The following is a 19,221-nucleotide window of genomic DNA, read 5'->3' as shown; positions in this document are numbered from 1 at the left end:
CTCTGGCTCGCTCGCTCTCATCGGATTGATGGCCACGAGGAGTGAGACAGACAGACGCGGCCTGCAGAGAGAGAAAAAAGCTTTCACACTCTCATTCACTCCTACACTACGGACAAAAATATCACGCTCAGTTCACTGGTTTAACCCACCCACAACACTAACACACACTCGCGCACGGTTCAGTCAGAGGAAAATTATGAGTGCTCATTGATTTCACCGCACATGACTTCTTCCATCCATGACTTTAGTTGTGGACACCAACCAAAAATGAAAATGAATGATCAAATAAACACATTTTAAAGAGCTTACAGGGATAGTTCACCCAAAAATGAAAATTCTGTCATTAATTACTCACCCTCGTTCCAAACCCGTAAGACTTTTGTTCATCTTCGGAACACATGAAGATATTTTTGATGAAATCTGAGAGCTTTCTGTCCCTCCATTGACAGCCACACAACTACCACTTTGACGCTTCAAAAAGTTCATAAAGAGTTCGTAAAACTAATCCAAATGAATTGAGAGGTTTAGTTCAAATTTTCTGAAGAGACTCGATCGCTTTATATGATGAACAGATTTAATTTAGGCTTTTATTCACATATAAATATTCATCAACTCGCACATCAGTTGTGGTAAGCAGAAGCTCATTGTTCGCTTGACATGTGAGAACCAATGAGGTTCATTTTCATGTTACGCAGCACGTTTGAGCTTCTGCAAGAACCAATGAGGTTCACTCTTGCGCTTCAAGCCTAAATTCAATCTGTTCATTACATAAAGCGTATGAGTCTCTTCAGAAAATTTGGACTAAACCTCTCAATTAATTTGGATTAGTTTTGCAAACTCTTTATGAACTTTTTGAAGCGTTAAAGTGGTAGTTGTGTAGCTGTCAACTCTCAGATTTCATCAAAAAGATCTTCATTTGTGTTCCAAGATGAACGAAAGTCTTACAGGTTTGGAACGACATGAGGGAGAGTAATTAATGACAGAACTAAGGGTGAACTATCCCTTTGATAATATCTCAAGCTCAAGACAAGTAATAATCATTGATTTAAAAAGGTCATCATCATGCAAATGCTATAGAATATGACATATTTCGACATGGACTATAGAAATGTTTGATTTGCACCTCGGTTTATTAAATTGAGGACTGCCAAGACCTCAGAATGTTTGGCTTTGGACACAAATACATGCATTCATTTACGCATACCAATAAATTTGGCCCCATACGGCACGGGAATGGCGTGCTGTTGGATTTTGTCTTGAATTTGTTTTGGTACTGTGCATTTAACTCAGTCTAGATCAGTATTTGAGCTGGAGTGGACCTGTTCAGATTGAAGAAGAAAAAAAAAAAAACACACCAAAATGACAATTACAGCTAAAAATAAGTCACTTATCCAACATGGTGTCCATGTTATGTGGTTAGCCCAAGGCCCCTTTCACATGACTCGTGTCAGGGCTTCAGTGCACGTCTCAACACAAGCGTCATGCACTTTGACACTCACATGAAAAGCGTTACAGATAACATTACAGAAGGCCGATTCACGAGGTTGCTGGGTAGAAAGAAATCAGAGAACCGTACACAATGAAAATGAAAGAGCTACCATTTATATGAGCTTAAAAAAATCCAAGAACAAATGTGGGACAAGAGTTCTCAAAACGTTTCTCTTAATGCTCAAGACCAGGGGAGATCTACCTACCTTCAGAGTTCTGATCCAACACACCTGTCTGTAATTATCACGTGCTCCTGAAGATCTTAATTAGCTTGTTCAGTTGTGCTTGATCAGGGTTGGAGCTGAACTTTACAGGAAGGTAGATCTCCAGGAACAAGATTGGTTGCTCTAGACGTTGTGTTATACAGCTCAATGTGTCGCAATGATACAAAAGGCGAATTGTCTGATAATCCTTGTCTACATTATGAAAAATCAATGACAAACGGGGTCAAAGTTGAAATAGTTTAAATTTTGAGCGTCTAAGAACAACGATTTCACGCAACGCTTGTTGAGAATTCAATGACGTGAGTCATGTGAAAGGGACTTAAAGGAGCTCTGGAACTTAGGGTAATTCAGCAATAAAACATCCTAATCAGAAATGTTATCATAAAACATCAATAATTTCCTGAATTTTGGCAGTCCAGATGCTTAGGACTGTGGTTTCCATCTGACCAATCCCATAAGGCTTGAAAATGCGTGAAAAAGGAGGCGGGTCCTACGCATAGCTGGTATGCAAATACACCATCAGCTGGTCTAAATGTTGTAGTTCCACCAGCTTCACCTTCCCTCCAATCTCAGCCGGCCTTCAGCATTTAAAAACAAACCAGAACGACAAACCCAAAAGGACCTCTCAAACATGTTTGAAGTAAGGGATGCTACATTAAAGTGTTTTTCGTATCAAATATTGAGCAACTTGAAAACTGTTTGACATATCAAAAAACAAAACAAAACGAAAAAGGCAATCGTAACATTGAGGCAGTCAGTAAGAACCACTGTGCTAAATTACAATAGTGCTCCTTAATTATCACAAGCTTTAAAACAGAGCCTTGGGATTACATTCTCTAAACGAAATTACGGCATTTCTCCACACATGGACAAACAAAACCACTAAACACACAAATAAAAATGATTGTCCGTTTTCCATTTGGCGGCAAATAGTTCCAGAGCATCCAATAAAGGGCAAGATTCTGAAGTAGAACTCAGATGGTTCCTCAAATGGAACAGAGGAAAAAAGAAAAACGGAATGACAATCCGCCATTCACTGTTTATTTTTGGTTCAGGACATGTTCGTTTTCAAATAGTGCTTTCATTCCGCTCTTCATTTGTTTTATTTGTTTGTGTGCACCCAGTGTTTACAAGCGCCACGGCGTTCCGAGTGGGAGTAGCGTCACTTTCCATCGAGAGTCCTTCATTATGGGATGGAAGTCATGGGGGGAGGGTCCAGCTGCCCTACGGAAACCATCGGAAAGGAGCTCCGGTTGGCAGCATCACCTTCTTGGAAAGACAGGAAAGACAGAGGAAGGAAACAAGGAAGAAAAACAGCATGAGTCACTGATAATTCAACATAAACATAAACAATGGAACAGTAAGAAAATAGGAAATGTCCCATTAAACTGGACTCTCAACCCTCATCTCTAGACCGTTTCCCGTTTCTGTTGCAAATCCCTCTCTTTCTGCGGAGCCAGACTTGCTAAGACCGTAAAGGGCTGAAATACCGCAGTGGTGCAAATGGCAGATTTTTTCCCAGCCTGCTTTGGGACTGGGCAGGGGTAGTCTATGGCTTTGGGACTTTGGGAGAGTGGAGACAACGGCAGCGTTTCCTGGGAAGACGTCCAGAACGAAAGAACGAAGGACCGAGGGAGAAAAAGAGGGAGGGGAGCGTTCCCTTCATCATGAAGTAACATGCACAGGCAATGACTTCACCTTACATGACCTAGTCCCTCTCTCTGTTTCCCAAACACACTCTCCCACTCTCTCATTACTCTCTGACAGGGCTTTGGCGTTTGTATGCGCACACACACGCATCCAGACCCCCTTTTCCCTCATCGACCTCACAGACAAGCCAACACAGATGGGCTGTCGGCCCATGCACATGGCCAATCAGACAGAGCGTGAGTGCATGGACAGACACGCTTTCTCTCTCACACACACACACACACACACACACACAAACACTCACCAGATGAATTCCAAAGGTTATTTTTTAACCCATTATCTCCTCTGTGTCTCAAACACAAACACATAAAATATATCAAACACATAAACATACACAGGAATGAAAGTAAGAATAGAGGATCAAGGGCACAATAAACACTAGAGATAGACAATATTGTTTTTTTATGGCTGATATCAATGCATTTGATTTTAACCTATATAGCAGAACTGAAATTCTATTTTATTTTCATAACTAAATTATCATTATACTATGAGAATAAAATAAAAATAGGCATTATGAATATATTGTTATTATTATTAATTATATAATTAGTTATTATTATTACATTATTATTATTATTAATTATTATTGCCGTATTTGTTGCCGTTTCTGCAATTACATTTATTGTTTATTTCTGAATTTTGACGTTAATAATTAAATGATTAATAAACTATAAAAAATATAATATGAATTTGAATTATCATTATTATTAATGCAATTAAATGTATTGTTTATTTTTTGACATAACAAAATTATCATTGTGCAACAAAAATACAATTTTTAAAAAAATTATTATCAATATTATTTTATTATATTTGAAATTATTACTGTTTATTTCTGATACAAAAAACAATATGCTTTAAATTAATATTATTTTTATTATTATATTATTATTGTGAATTTTGTTCTTTTTTTTTGGAAACCCGCTGATTTGTGGGAATGTATCGCTAGATTTAATAAAAAATTTAGTCAAGCCATTTATCACTCTATCTCTAATAAACATACAGTAGTCATTTTGTTAAATGTTTTTGATGAAAATGTGAGTGGTGTCTGTGCAGAAGTCATTTTGTAGTAGTTGGGAGTAGTAGGAGTTTGTAGTATGTTTTTAAGTATCTGTCTGTAGTTATGTGGTTGCTAGGGTGTTCAGGCAGGTTGCAGGCTCCTCTCTACAGGTCTCTTGATTTTAGGTATCAGTAATGTCTGTAGCACAAACAGAATGAACAATAGTAATAAGTGATACCTGCCTTATCATACACCACTAAAGAAATGTCTGATGAGAAAATGTATGTAAAAGTAAGCAGGTTCAGACATATGTTGATATAATGTGTGTCTGCCTGTCTTTGCCTCTCACACACATACACAGACACTGACACACACTTGTTCCTAAAATACTTTAGTCGCCTGGCTGTGAGACTGAGATTCCTCTAGAGGAAGGGGGAGGGGCCTGTCAGGCAATGTCTGAGGCCCCGCCCACTCAATCTCCTCCTACTTCCAGCTATCAGGGACTTTCCGAGATACCGGTCACCACACAGATGGAGTGAGATGTGTCATCATGCAGTAAACACACATCAACAAAAGATGCAAGCAATGACATGCAAGGTAAGATCAATGGCCAGAAATCGAATGAGATTTGCACAAAACGCACAGGCCTAAGTTGGCTCAAAACACATAAAAGGTCCTACATATAAAAACACATCCATCCCAAACACACACACACACACATACGCGCATCAAGAAGTCAATAGACCCCCACACCACTGACTGTGACCTGTCAATAAAGGCTCTTTAAACTCCATAAGTCCTCTATGCCGTATTCAACCAGACCAACCTCACTGTCAATAAAAGCACACAAACACACACAGTAATATACGCAAACCCACCATCAATATATGCCTAAAACATTTTAAAAACACACTGAGAAACACGCACATAAAAAGCACAAACCACTATCAAGACAATAAAAACCCCAGTTATGCTTCCAGCGATAGAACAACCTAACATCATGTGCTGCATATAATGCTTGCTAGAGCTATAAGATCATTACAAACCACACTGTACAACATGGATTTAATAAACTGGGGTACGATGATGACGACATCTATTGAATCGTAGTGTACAACGTGAATTAGTATAGAAGAATAAAACATCATCAGCATGCGCTAGTGCTAAACAAATAGAGCAAGATGAATCGTACTTTGGCAATTGTGATTTTTATGTGCGCTGAAAAAAAAGTAAGTGAGATGAGATTGTGGACGCGGTCATAGCTTGATAGGCATGTAAATTTTGCAAATGGAGCTTGAGGTTGAGGATCGCAGGCTATTTTTGGTCGCAAGACCATGACAGCGGCCGTCTTTGAACATATCTTACTGTACAACGTAGGATTTAGGAGCCACGACCACAGAGATCACCCCGATGGGTCATCTTTTGTCTGGGACAGCCCAAAATCATACATTGTGTACCGGCCTTAAGACATTTCTTGTTGATCTTTTAAATGATGCATGTTGCACTGGTCCAACTTATAATTAGCATTTGTTTCCTCCAAAATATAAATTTTTCGAACTAAAAAACTGATTCAGTGTCATCATGTGATGTAATCTCAGCAGTAGTGATGTTCATATGCGTTATTAGGGCAACTAGGTCAGCAACACGCAGCAGTGTGAACGAGGCTTTAGCCAAGAAATGTACTCTACGCAAGTATGCAAATTCTTTGCTTTTCCATTGTTTTTTTAGTAAACATGCGCTAGGCCAACATGTTTGAGCGTTGCACTCTTTTGTAGCATCTTTCCCATGACACAAATGCTCCGCTCAATTATTCCACGGCCCTGCTTCTCATGTTATAAAATGCAAAAAAACACAATCTGTGTGAATTCCTCTTAAGTGTTACGCATCTATAAACTAAAAATGTAAAATTGCTTAGCAAGATTATTTTGAAACGGTTGCCCGCCATGACTGTAGTTGACCGCGTTTTTGCATTCCACTGCGCTGGTTTTCCATTGATTTTCAATGTAAACATGCACTAGACGGATGTGTTTGACCGTTGCACTCGCAGTGTTGCCCTGCTGTTCCTCAAAAACTGCTCAAGTAAAACAAATTTTAATTTTTTAAATTGCCTGGCAAGATTATATTTAAACTGTTGCCGGCCATGACAGTAGTTGACCTGAAAGACAAAACCTCACTACAAAAGACAGTTTATGCAAATTCTCACTATAGCACTCCTTGTGGTAACATATTTGTGTTCCATTATAGATTAGAAATATGACAAAGTGTGAAAACTTAGCTAGAAGCGTTTGCATTCACATGCTTGCATCGAGTGTATTTTGGGCCTTAGACTTCATAGAGACACAAACACACACACAAACTAAGCCCTCTAAACTTTTGCACACACCAACACCTCAGTTTCTACCTCCTCAAGGGTGTAATTCTCAAAGAAACCGGGCTGGTCATTGGTCAGTACACACACATATACACACACAACCCCTCTTACACACACAAAGTCCGTAATGACTTTCACAGGGGCTGTGTTTGCCTCTTCCTGCAAGGTTGAACACACAAACAGACACACACACATGAGGTTCAGGGCCTCTGGAGGACGAGAAAGAGAGGGGTTCTGGGACACATTGACACCTGGCGCTCCAGATGACAGACGCAAAGGCCAGATGGACCATATGAGGCTGTCACACACATACAGAGACACACATATGCACATGCATGTACGCAAACATGCATGAAAACAAATTCATATGCACAAATAAAAACTGCCATGCTACAAAAAACAAACAAACACACAGTCACACAACATGTACGAAAAGCCCCATATGCACTCATACAAATAATTGTATTAACCTCCCTAAATTAATCATTTAGAAAAAGTTTGTAGCATAAAGTAAAAATGCAGTCACATTTACCATTGTTTTCACAGCGAAATCCAGTCATTTAAATGGAAATCCACGCGATCTGGAAGTTTGTGTGAGAAATGAGACATTACCCCACGAAGATTTTGGAGGCCACTTTGACCAACAGAAAACTGCTCGGTTTGAAAGTGACTTCTGTGTGAGCTGTTTCATCACAACACTATTGACAGACCTGCAAAATTTGTTAATGTGACCGGATTAACATTATCTGTTATGCTGGTTGAAAGTCTCTTCACATCCTGATAGCAATCACTAAGTTAAGTGGTCTAAATGTATTTATATTAATACGCGGAAGGCGTAGGACCATAAAATGTTCGTCCGATCATGGCATTCAGTCCGATGTCCTACCTTGCCTGTCAACGTATGTATTTCCATACCTCCGCGGCCACGCACGCTTCGCGCAGACATCACACGTCATCAGTGCATTTCATGCTATGCAGAGTTATTAGACAGACGTCAGTCACCGAGCACCGAAACAGCAGTGTGTCTTTTACAGATCCTCCTGAACCAAAACTACAAGCTTATACTACGTTTACTGCGATTACTGCGTTGACTGTAATTTGGAAGAGATGGAAACCCGTGACGTTATACTCAGGGTTTGTGACTCGAATTTATGTGTTTCAATGGCAACACTGAATCTGCAGCAGTCAGGTGGTACAGGTCAGAGCTCTTTAAGTTGTTTATGTGCATTATTATTTTAATGTTATGCGCTTTGAGACATGATGTGACGCTTTTGTTTGCACCCTGCTGTAAGCATTCATGCGTTTTGAAGGAGGCGTGGTTTTGGAGACGCTCTGAAGGGAGGGTGTGATCTCATTTTCAAAGCTAGCTCGCTATTGCTAGCCTCTCCGAAAATTGCCTACCCTACCTTTAATGCAACAAAATCAGACCCTATTTAATGTTTAACATACCGCTGTATGGAGCAGGATTTTGGGCCATAGAGGTTTCTCTGTGGGCAGAGCTATTCAGCTATTCATTTGGATACTACCACACTCTTGCTACAGTATGTGGACACTTCCTAAAATACCTGGATGACATATGCCAGATCTATTAAATTATGTCCCACAATGCATTGCACTTTCATTTCAACTGTGATGCATGATTTTTATTTACATTTTTAACAAATAATTTAACAAAAATAAAGGAATCCCGCATATTGCTATAGCTTGCAAATCTTACTTTGATGATTTAGTCATGCGACCTTCATGTGACCATCATCAAGGTTGCATGACTGAAATAAGTTTTGCAAGCTACAGCAGCATACAGATTCTCTATTTTAATTCGATTATTTACTTATACGCACCTGATTATAGGATTTACGAAGAGTTGCAGAGGCATTTCATTGATCTTTTTTTACGCAAATTTTAATAAAAAAGGCAAAATTTCATTTTTTATTTGATTTAATTTCCAGTCATATGTGAAGGTCATGTGACAACAGTTTAGTATACTACTGTTTTACTGTAAAATAATGTCTACTATTTCACTTACTATTTTTAAAGAATAGTACTTTACAGTGTAGCCTACACAGTATAGTTTTCCATTTCCAAACATAGCCAAATCTGAATTTAGAATAGCAAACTAATCTTACAATTTCTGTAAAACATACATGAAGATATGTAATAAATTTTAAGAGTGGCAAGCTAGTGTGTTTTTCCAAATTCATCTTTATAAATGGCATGGCAGTAATAGTATTATTTCAAGTATTAGTTCGTTCAAGACTTTCAGGGAAGTTTGTATTTTCGAGTTGGGAATATACATACATACATAGTCTATTGTAATGCCTACAACATAGTCTATTGTTATTGTACAATACCACAGTATTTTATTCATGCCAGTTTGTTTAATTGTAAATTTAAAAAATACAATAATTTTATTCATTTTAGCAAATTTACAATTAATACAGACACTGCATCCACTGCCAACTTGGAAATTCGGGCCTTAATGACAATCCCACCAGTTTCCCACTTGTAATTACAACTTGGTGGCATTTATATGCGCTCAACTGATAAATACGATCTTTCCGGCATGACTTGAATGCACCATATGCTGTTGTCGCCCACACTGAAATCTTATAGGTCCAAAGTCCCATGGACTGAAAACTAGAAACTTGTGTGCTCAACATTTTATATTCATTGCATTCATTCAAATTCATTAAATTTGATAGCAGAAACTCTGAATCATCTCATCATAGCGGGCAGTGAAGGGGAACCTTACCTGTGGAACATTATGATGCTGCCTTAACATTTTCCTTGCAAGGAGAAAAAAAAAAAAAGCAACCAACTAGGCCAGTCTTACCATGACACCAATCTCGCAGAGTTAGACCCTAACTAGCTTACATCAGCACAGACTCAGAGATAATTTTCCCACACCTGAACCTGCCTGTAAACAAGGCAGAAACATCTCAAGTTACGCTGCCTGAGAGATGGGAAACTGCATTCAGCTTGCCATTTGTCAGGATGAGTAATGTTCATTTGCGACCATTTATAAACACAAGCAGCATTAATTTCTATGTAGACTGTTTGTAAAAACTAGGGCTGTCAATCAATTAAACATTTTAATCTAATGAATTACATGATGTGCAGATTAATCAACTGAAGTAGATCACAATATATCGATACTTCCTGAGAAATTAAAAGCCATTATATTATTGTGGCAAACCAAACAGATTTGGGAGCCGTTTACACAAGATATTTTTTAAAAGATGTTCTACATGCACAAGCGTGAGATGACGTCTTTGGTCTTAGCTCCAGATTTTTTTAGTGAGATGCTCAAAAGTTTGGAATTGTATTTCAAAATGTTTTTGAAAGAAGTCTCTTAGTCTCACCAAGGCTGCATTTATTTGATGAAAAATACAGTAAATAGTGTGAAATATTACGATTTAAAATAACTATTTATATTGTAATGTGTTTTAAAATGTAATTTATTCCTGTGAATTTATTTCTGTGATGACAAAGCTGAATTTTCAGCATCATTCCTCCAGTCTTCAGAGTCACATGATCCTTCAGAAATCATTCTAATATGCCGGTTTGCTGCTCAAGAAACATTTCTGATTATTATCTAAGTTGAAAACGGTTGTGCTGCTTAATATTTTTGTGGAAAGCGTGATAAACTTGACTAGAAAGTTTAAAAGAACAGCATTTATGTCAAATTCTTAAAGTTTCTACTGTCCCTTTTGATCAATTTAATGTATGTATTAATTTCTTTTGAATGGTAGTGTAAATAGCTCAGAAAATAAAAATACTTTGCTACAGAATTTCTGTATGGGTCAGAGGTCATTATTTATTGCATTAATTAATTTTTATTTTATTTTTTAAATTAACTGCAATTTTTGTCAATTCTACTCAAATCCACGATTGCACTGAATTTACGCAAGACTGATTTCACTATGAAATCTGTTCTGCTAGTATTTCATGACTTTTAATTTCTAGACTTTGTGCTACTTTTATTCACAGGAATAGTACAGAGAACAGGAAACGATAAGGAGATGAGGGGAGGCAATCAAGAAATGACACAAACCACACTCAAACTTGCAACACCTGCATGAGCATCACAGCTCAACGTGTCAGAAGTGCTTTATGCTGTGGTGCCCGTGCAGGCGATGCTAGTTTGCAGTCATAATTTTGATGAATTTACTGTACATTGCTCACCATCTTACCTCCAGCCCGCCAGCAGGTTTCTTTTTGAGCTCTTCGCACTTGCGGAACTTGCAGATCTGATGGCCGGTTTTCCGGTTGCGGCAGCTGCTGCACTGTTCGCAGTTAATCCTGCGCCGGCAGGGTGGACACAGGCCGCAGCGCTTCCGCTTTTTCTTCCCGTTGGCGCTGATGGCCGATGAAATCTCGCTCTGCGTCTGCTGGTGTTCCGACGCGCCGGTCACGTGAGAAAGCGCCCCGTCGGCGAGGAACACTCCCGCTGGCGTCATTATGAAGAGCCCCGGGTGATACGGAAAGCTGCCGCCCACTCCACCATTGCCGAACAACGGGAAGTCCATCACACTGCCCAGCGAATCAGAAGCCGAGACCGCCTCCATGTCCCCTCCCACACTGACATTGGAAGGGTCGCTGACCGGAAGGAGCATTCCCGCCCGTCGCAGGAGCTCGGCGGCCTGGGCGAGATGCAGGCCGCTCGGAGAGTCCAGAAGGCCGGACATTAACGCGCCCCGGTCCAGTTTGGCGTACCCGACTTGTGACCTGTGCTGGCTGGCCGTAGGGTGAGCTTTGACACCCGTCGCCACCATGGAGCTCTGAGCGAGTCTGTTAGCGTTCGCGACACTGGCGACGGCAGCGGCCGAGCAGGTCGCGATGTACTGCGAGAGGGCCCGTGAGCGCTTCAGGCTTTTGCTGAGAGGAGCGCTGATGATGCCACTGCGGTTTCTCCGTTCCACCACCGGGGACGTGTCTTCATCCCCGCAGCAGCTGTCCTGCGCCTCCTCATCCTCTACGGCTCGACTTCCCTCCATGGACCCTCCGCTGGCAGACATGGGCCACAGCGTGAGGGGGAGGGAGAGGGAGATGAGGGAGCTTAGGATGAAGGGGGGGATAGAGTTGCAACGTTCCTCTGAAGACCGAAGCCAAAACCAGATTGACGCGCGCACAGCTGGAGAATCAGCAGTCCACACTAGTCGAGCCTCATGAACATCTTACACATCCATTCGCTAAGGCCTGAGAATCCTAGAAAGGAAAGATAGAAGATACGCAAAGAGGTTAAAGCAAGCATGGTTTACATGCATGGTTCATGAAGAGAGGGAGAGTGTTTCACTACTGGATAAAAGTTTGAAAATAATGAAGAAGACACTTATGCTCAGAAAGGTTCCATTTATTTGATCAAAAATACAGTCATTTGTGAAATATTTTATATTTGAATACATTTAAAATTGTTATTTATTCCTGTGATGCAAAGATGAATTTTTAGCATCACTACTCCAGTCTTCGGTGTCACATGATCCTTCAGAAATCATTCTGCTTTGGTGCTCAATTATTAATAATGGTTCTTATTATCAATGTTGGAAATGGTTTCATATTTTTGTGGAAACCATGATAGAAGAACAGCATTTATTTGAAATAGAAATATTTTGTTACATTATATAAATGTCACTTTTGATCAATTTAAATGTGTCCTTGAATACTTCTGAATGGTAGTGTATCATAATTTCCACAAAAATATTAAGCAGCACAACTGTTTTCAACATTGATAATAATAAGAACTGTTTCTTGAGCAGCAAATCATCATATTAGAATGATTTCTGAAGGATCATGTGACACTGAAGACTGGAGTAATGATGCTGAAAATTCAGCTTTGCATCACAAGAATAAATTACATTTTAAAATATTTTTAAAAAAATTATAATATTAGTTCACAATATTACAGTTTTTACTGTATTTTTGCAGCCTTGGTGAGCATAGGAAACGTTTTTTTAAAAATCATAAGTATTCCAAACTTTCGAACGGTGTCCAAACCTAAAGAGTGTGGAGAACACGTCACGTCGGTTTCACCCCTCTGGTTCCTCACAGCACATCATCACACACCATTTTAATATCTATCTAATACTTTCGAAATAATCATGCGCATAATCATATCCCATTTTTATTAGCTTATTGTTTTGGCTTGCTGAAATAGGCACAAGTTCACTGTGACAAACAATCTGCTGCTCGCTTTGGCCTCATCTGACCCGTTTTGATTCCTCAGCCAACATTTATACATAATATCTGTCCTAGATATCCGTTTTAGTGACAATTACGCTTTGTTCGCTGTGCTTCCAAGGAACTAAAACTCACTGTGAAGTTAAAAAAAAGGAAGAGATTTTGTGTGGATATTGAATTGGACGGTTTGAGTCTGTTAAATTGTTAAATTTCATAACCTTTACGTGCAAAAGCCCGTTCCTGGTGACAGCAATTCTCCTTCAGTGAGAGACGTCTATCAGGGTCCACAGGCGGTCTGTTCTATCACGAAACCGGAATCGTGAGCTCAAGCGCAAAGCCCCTGGGGTGAGCCGACAGTGAAATCAGGATATCTAGGTGCAAGCTCAGCCGCACTGACGCACGTATACGCACGCTCGTCAACGACTTAACATTTCAATTAGCTGCCATGCTCAGTAAAGCATGCTATCGTGATAATTAGAGAAAAAGATTACTTAAGGTTGTGAGTGACTGTCTTTGAAGATGATGTAATTGACCATTCATTCAAACAAGCATGCATGAATGAAAGAATAAATTAAAATAATAAAATAAAATAATAAATATGCACATCAGAGAGACCAGGGCTAGTTAGTTGTCAAACAGGGAAGTTGTCTTTACTATAAGATTTAGAATTTTGGTTTCAAATATCTTGTTCAAAACAAAAAAATTTTTTAATAAAAATCAGGTTGGGGCAAGTTGTCACATTTTTTAAATTACCTGGATGTTTCAAGAATTGTTTTTGTGTTTCAGAGCTGTTTGAATTTTGCTATTTAACTCAGATTCCATTGTGACAATGCTGTCACAAAAGGTCAACATGTGTTAAATGAACTGTATTTCTTGGTGAAATAACAGTGGAAACATCATTAGCCTTTTAAGTTTGTGTCTAAACAGGAATTCGCTTTCAAAAATAAACATTTGTGACAACTAGCCCTGGTTATTTCTACATATAGCAGTAAAAAGTGCACACATACAGTAAGCTATTTCTAACTGATCTAAAAATTGCACTAATTAGTGAAACCTAATGTATTCAGGTTGATTCAGTCATACTGAACAGTATGATTAAAACTTTTACTGTACCTGCCAAAACATTTTTACAATACGGGGTTTTCCATATCAAAACAGATGACAATATCAATTACATGTCATCACAGAGTCATGAAGGGAATAAAAACTTACTGGAGACAGGTACCCCTCAACTGCAGGTAAACCAGGACAAAAGCTGCATCTAGTGAGGGTTTCCGTAAATGATTGACCTGGCTTACAGATAAATAAGTTCCTAGCAACAGTTTGAATGCTCACTCAGCAATGTAATACTGAATTACCTCATGTCAAACATATATGAGGCTTGGAAATTGCTGTGTCCAGTATTGCGGCGAGCCAGAGGGACAATAGCTCGACGTAGAGAGATCTGGACATCACCAGGGAACAATAGCCAAACCTGCACAAATAGCCCAACTGTGCCTAAACAAGATGACCTGCTTTTCAAGATCTACATGTTCTGTCAACCAATCACCTCAATTAAACCCTTACTGGATCAATCCCAGCAAAAGACCGTAGATTAATTGCAGATATTCACAAAAGATCATTTAAATCATCAAAATGCAAATACTGCACGCGCCACGCACAAAAAGTTTGCATACAACTCATAATGGATTAATAATCAACAGCACATATAACGTGCATTCATAGGCTACTTACCGTCGTCTCTCCAAGAGACATTCTGAATAATTCAGAAATTCCCACTCGGTATATCCCACATTATTATTTATCCAGACAACCAATAAAAACAGAAAATGTCACAATAGTAGCTATGTTTACGGTGACAACATTGCAAGCAAACAACAAACAAATAGCCATAAATTCAACTATTCCCTGCGCCTTTTTGGTTACGCGTGGCAAAGTTGCACCAATGCATCTAATGCATATGAGCAAATTATCAAGCAGATGTAACGCCGATCATTTAGAAAGTAAAACAAAATCCCTTTTGTCTCATCTCGACCGATGTGTCTATGGTGACAGCGCGCGGTATGCGCCAACACGTCGCGTTGGTTAAGCACATTCCCTTGTTATTTCAGTGCCAACTTATTCGTCTTGGCTGAATGTCATTGTAACTTTGAACAGTCCTCAACAAAGTCTCATTCCACTCCCTTTGATACATATAGAGTATCTGCATATTTGCAAACACAGGCGTCTTTTCATTCGCACCGCTCGTGAGCCGAGGGGAGCGTTCCGACTGTCCGAGCGGTCCGGTGCTCTCACGCGCTGCGGTGATTTATATAAAAGAGAGAGAGAGAATAAAAGCTAAAAGAGCCAAACGAAAGCAAATGCTCACCCAGACTGAATTATTCTCGTTGTTTCCTTCAATAGCCCCCAAACACCGGCAGATACACGCAGAACGCACTTTGTCCGAGAGCGAGCGCGTGCGCTCCTCCAGCCTCTCGCGTCTCTCTATCCCACCTCCACATCCTCGCGCCCGGAGAAGAACATGCAAACACATTTCATAGATTTTTGGAGCTTCACACAAAAACCGAAGTGGACTTTCCGTCGGGGACAAAATAAATAACCTTTAAGAGGTGTGGATGAGCGCGAGGGGCAGTCTGCGGTGATGCATATGAGAGTGGAATAATGAATGAAGTATAGTTTTGAGAGGGCTGGACACTCAGCCCATTGTTGACTCCATTCTTAATGGCTGTTGGCTGCGCTCGTGATTGATGTATTATATCAGAACTTTTGCACATTCAGGCTTTCCAGGAACTTGGTGCTGATTGATATTTTAATATGCAATAAAAACACGACTCCAACATATAAGCATATGGGGTGCTCTGGTAATGAGAATGAAATGCAAATTGTAAATAATAATTGTACGTGTATGAAAACTGAAACATAATAACAATAAATAATACCATAATAAAACAATAATTATTTGTATATTTCTATTGCTTATAATATATAATAAATTAAATCAAAATATAATGAATAAATAATTACTTTGTAATATTATTAATAATTCATGGCATTAGGCATAGCATACATTAAATATATTGTTAATCGTATACTTTTATTAATTAGATTCATGTATTTTGTTTGCTGTATATTGTTATTGTTTCACTTTTTTTGATTAGTTATTTTATCATTAATGAATATTAATGCAATCTGTTAATGTATTTAACAGGAATAACCAAAAATTAGGCTACTCTTATAAAATGTATTAATTTATATTTATTAATGAGATTGACAATATATTTTACTTGCTGTATATTATTATTAATTCTTTCAAGAAATATCAATGCAATTTATTAATGTATAGCCTATCTAATAGGAGTACCCGCAAAATAATCCAATAAAGCACATTCATTTCAGTTTCTCTATCAGTCAGCATATAAAGAGTCCGAATTGGAAGGTACTAAAGGGTCGTTACCATAATCGTCGTGTTTCTCTGTGTTTGCTGACTTTCTGTGGTAGAAGAGCCATTTTGCTGTGGGTCCATTTGTCCGTCCGTCCGCTCCTCTTCGTCGCTTTGAGTCCACTCCAGCTCTTGTGAGCGTCCCGTGTGTCTGGCAGGCGGCCAGCTGAAGTGTGGGGAAGTGACACCGCCAGGGCGGCAGAAATTTTCCTCCGTTTCGGGCTCCTTCCCAATCGCAGACGGGCGCGCGTGCATTGGCTGGAAAGTGGAACAGCTCGTCAGGGACGATCAATGCGGATCGATCAGTGCGGCGCTGCTGGCTGCGGGTTTGAGGGGGGGGTTGCGTGTTACAGTCCTCCACAATTGCATTAACGGGAAAGTTTAGGCTTGAGTAAAGTGACACTACTTTACTGCTGCACTTCCCATCATTGTTTTTCCAATTTAGGCCAACACTATCTTTATTCACAAAATGACAAACCCTATTTTAGTCGTCAGACTAAGTTTTCCCTTACGAAAAGTTTTGCATAGTATAATTACCATATTCACTTAAATACCATAGTCTTAAATACCATTAATCTATAGTATTACCATCATGGTTCAGTCCAAAAACATGGCAATATTACTTTGCACTTACTCTATTTTCATATCCTAGTTACATAACTTATAAAAATGTAAAAGGAGCATGGTTCTATTATGGCTTTTTTGGGGGTTGTGGTCAAATCCACAGTGTTAAACATATGCCATATTATTTACATGGGTACTTTATGGAATACCATGGTAATTTCCCACAACATTTGTATCTTAATATATATGGTGCTATGTGATTACTACACTAAAATGCCATGCTATTTAGTTCCAGGACCTACAAAACATTACCATGGTATTACCATGTTTTTTTTTGTTTTTTTTGGACATGCACCATTGTAATGCCACTGTCTCTTTTGGAAGTAATGTGGTGTATATTAATGCACCATAATATTATTCATACCACCATGGTGCAGCCACTGTACTTTTTTTGTAAAAGATGGCACTCCATATAGTGTTTCAATGAATTACATCACAGTTTTCTAAAAACATGGTAGAACTTCGGTAATTTGATATATAGCATGGTACTATGTGATTACCATATTCATATACCACAGTATACTTAAGCCACTTCAAAGATTTATAATTATATAATATATATGAATATATATATATACCATGTGGTGTATATATAAACAAAAAATAAATAATATAATTTTAATAATATACATTTAAAAATATATATTTTTTTCTTTAGCTTTCTGTACAGCCCTACAGCATTCCATACCAATCAGTGTGGAAGTGGACTATACAGAGAACTATTCCAGGATGCTTGACTTGAGCCAGGTTTGTTTGCGAGGTCATTGATCAGACCTTTGGATTCTGAGTTGCATCATCCGCTGAGTTCACCGTGGAGGACGTTCCTGTAGTATTCAGCTAGTGTTTCCCTGCTGTGTGAAAGAACACAGATCATCTCCAAATGAGGCCACAGGATAGATCATGAAAATGGGTGAATAAATAAACAAATACACACTTGCCTTTCCTTGTGGCCACATAATTCCCAGATAACTTTGAGAGCTGAGCCCTCCTCCTCTCTGAGCTGGGGGGGATTGTGTGATGGTGGGAGTGGGGGGGGGGGGGGGGATTAACGTCACATGGTTCTCTCTGGCAGCCAGACACATGACCCGCTCCACAGGAGGGGATAAAACCCACTTGAAAGACGACGGCATAGAGACCGAGGGAGAGGAGGAGAAAAAAAGAGAAAGAGATAGAGCAAACGTCCGGTTTTCTCAGACGCTGAGGAATGCCGTCAGCCCGCTTCTCCAACACAGAAATGCAGTAGACTCGTTCCCCCTTGAGACCCTCTGCGTATTTCTTCTGCTCTCTCTATTTCTCACTCCTGAGAGTTACCTGTGGTTTTGGGCACCATGTTGTCAGAGCTTCCTGTTTTTCAATGACTGAGATCTCCACGGCCCCCCATCCCACCATCCACATACTACTTCAGAAAGATATATTAGACAAGGGATAACATGCAGACTATTAATGGTCTTGGTATTGGTCTCTATTTCACCTGCAGTTTCTTTTTTAGAGACTTGATTTGAACAAATCCTATGAATTAAACTTAACATGCCAATTGTACTTCGGGCATCAATGATACCTAAAATTGTTCGGCCAGTTGAGGAGAGGTACGCTGTTGTTTGTATTAGCAATTAGACATAAAATTATCTTAAAGACTTACATTGTAATCGACATCTGGACCCAGCAAAATCTTATCTAACCTATCTTTCGTCTCACTGACTAACATCCTTATTGACGGTAACTAAAGGTTACTAAACAGACAAGATGGGATTAGTTAAATTATTTTTGTATTAAGGCCCCAGAGTCATCTCCAGTGACCAAAATTTAAGACTTAAAGGTTGTTTGACAAGTGACCACCTGCCTACAACACGCTATTAACCACTGTACATAAAGTTTTGCAGCAACAACAAAAAAAAAGAAGTTATTTTTAGAGTGTGTGATAGTTTAACTGTGTTTACACCAAACGCTGACCGCTGCAACAGCTTTGCTGCTTTTTCATCGTTTTTCTGTGTGAACGGCCCGTTACAAACTAAAGGCGTGGTCGCCAAACAATCTAAATAAGTCCACTGTGCATTGCCAATAGTGTATTGATGCATGAAGCACTGTTTAGAGATCACTACCAATCTAATCAGCTTTAATAAATATATTTCTGTCATGACAGTGTTTGGGCTGATAATGGATATGACAATGTTGATATGTTTGGTCT

The 19,221-nt window shown here is 39.2% G+C and overlaps 1 protein-coding gene across 6 annotated transcripts; it reads right to left on the bottom strand.

Annotated features, from left to right (window-relative positions):
- Positions 1-1,759: 1,759 nt before the first annotated feature.
- On the bottom strand, positions 1,760-16,649 carry cxxc5b (CXXC finger protein 5b). Of its 6 annotated transcripts, none has more exons than XM_079892016.1 (3): positions 16,428-16,649; positions 10,990-12,004; positions 1,760-2,981 (listed from the first exon to the last, which is right to left on the bottom strand). In XM_079892016.1, exons 2-3 carry the CDS (start codon positions 11,812-11,814, stop codon positions 2,937-2,939), a joined length of 870 nt encoding a protein of 289 aa, XP_079748142.1. In that variant the 5' UTR covers positions 11,815-12,004; positions 16,428-16,649; the 3' UTR covers positions 1,760-2,936. The 6 variants fall into 6 exon arrangements, with proteins under 6 accessions (XP_079748142.1, XP_079748144.1, XP_079748143.1 ...); XM_079892018.1 differs by having other exon boundaries at positions 1,760-2,978; positions 16,428-16,520; XM_079892017.1 differs by lacking the exon at positions 16,428-16,649 and adding an exon at positions 15,342-15,626 and having other exon boundaries at positions 1,760-2,978.
- Positions 16,650-19,221: the final 2,572 nt, after the last annotated feature.

The sequence above is a fragment of the Squalius cephalus genome (genome assembly GCF_949319135.1).
Source record: "Squalius cephalus genome assembly, chromosome: 14".
NCBI classification, from domain to species: Eukaryota; Metazoa; Chordata; class Actinopteri; order Cypriniformes; family Leuciscidae; genus Squalius; species Squalius cephalus.
Note: the sequence above shows the minus strand (reverse complement) of the source record. Positions and strands in the feature narration are given on the sequence as shown.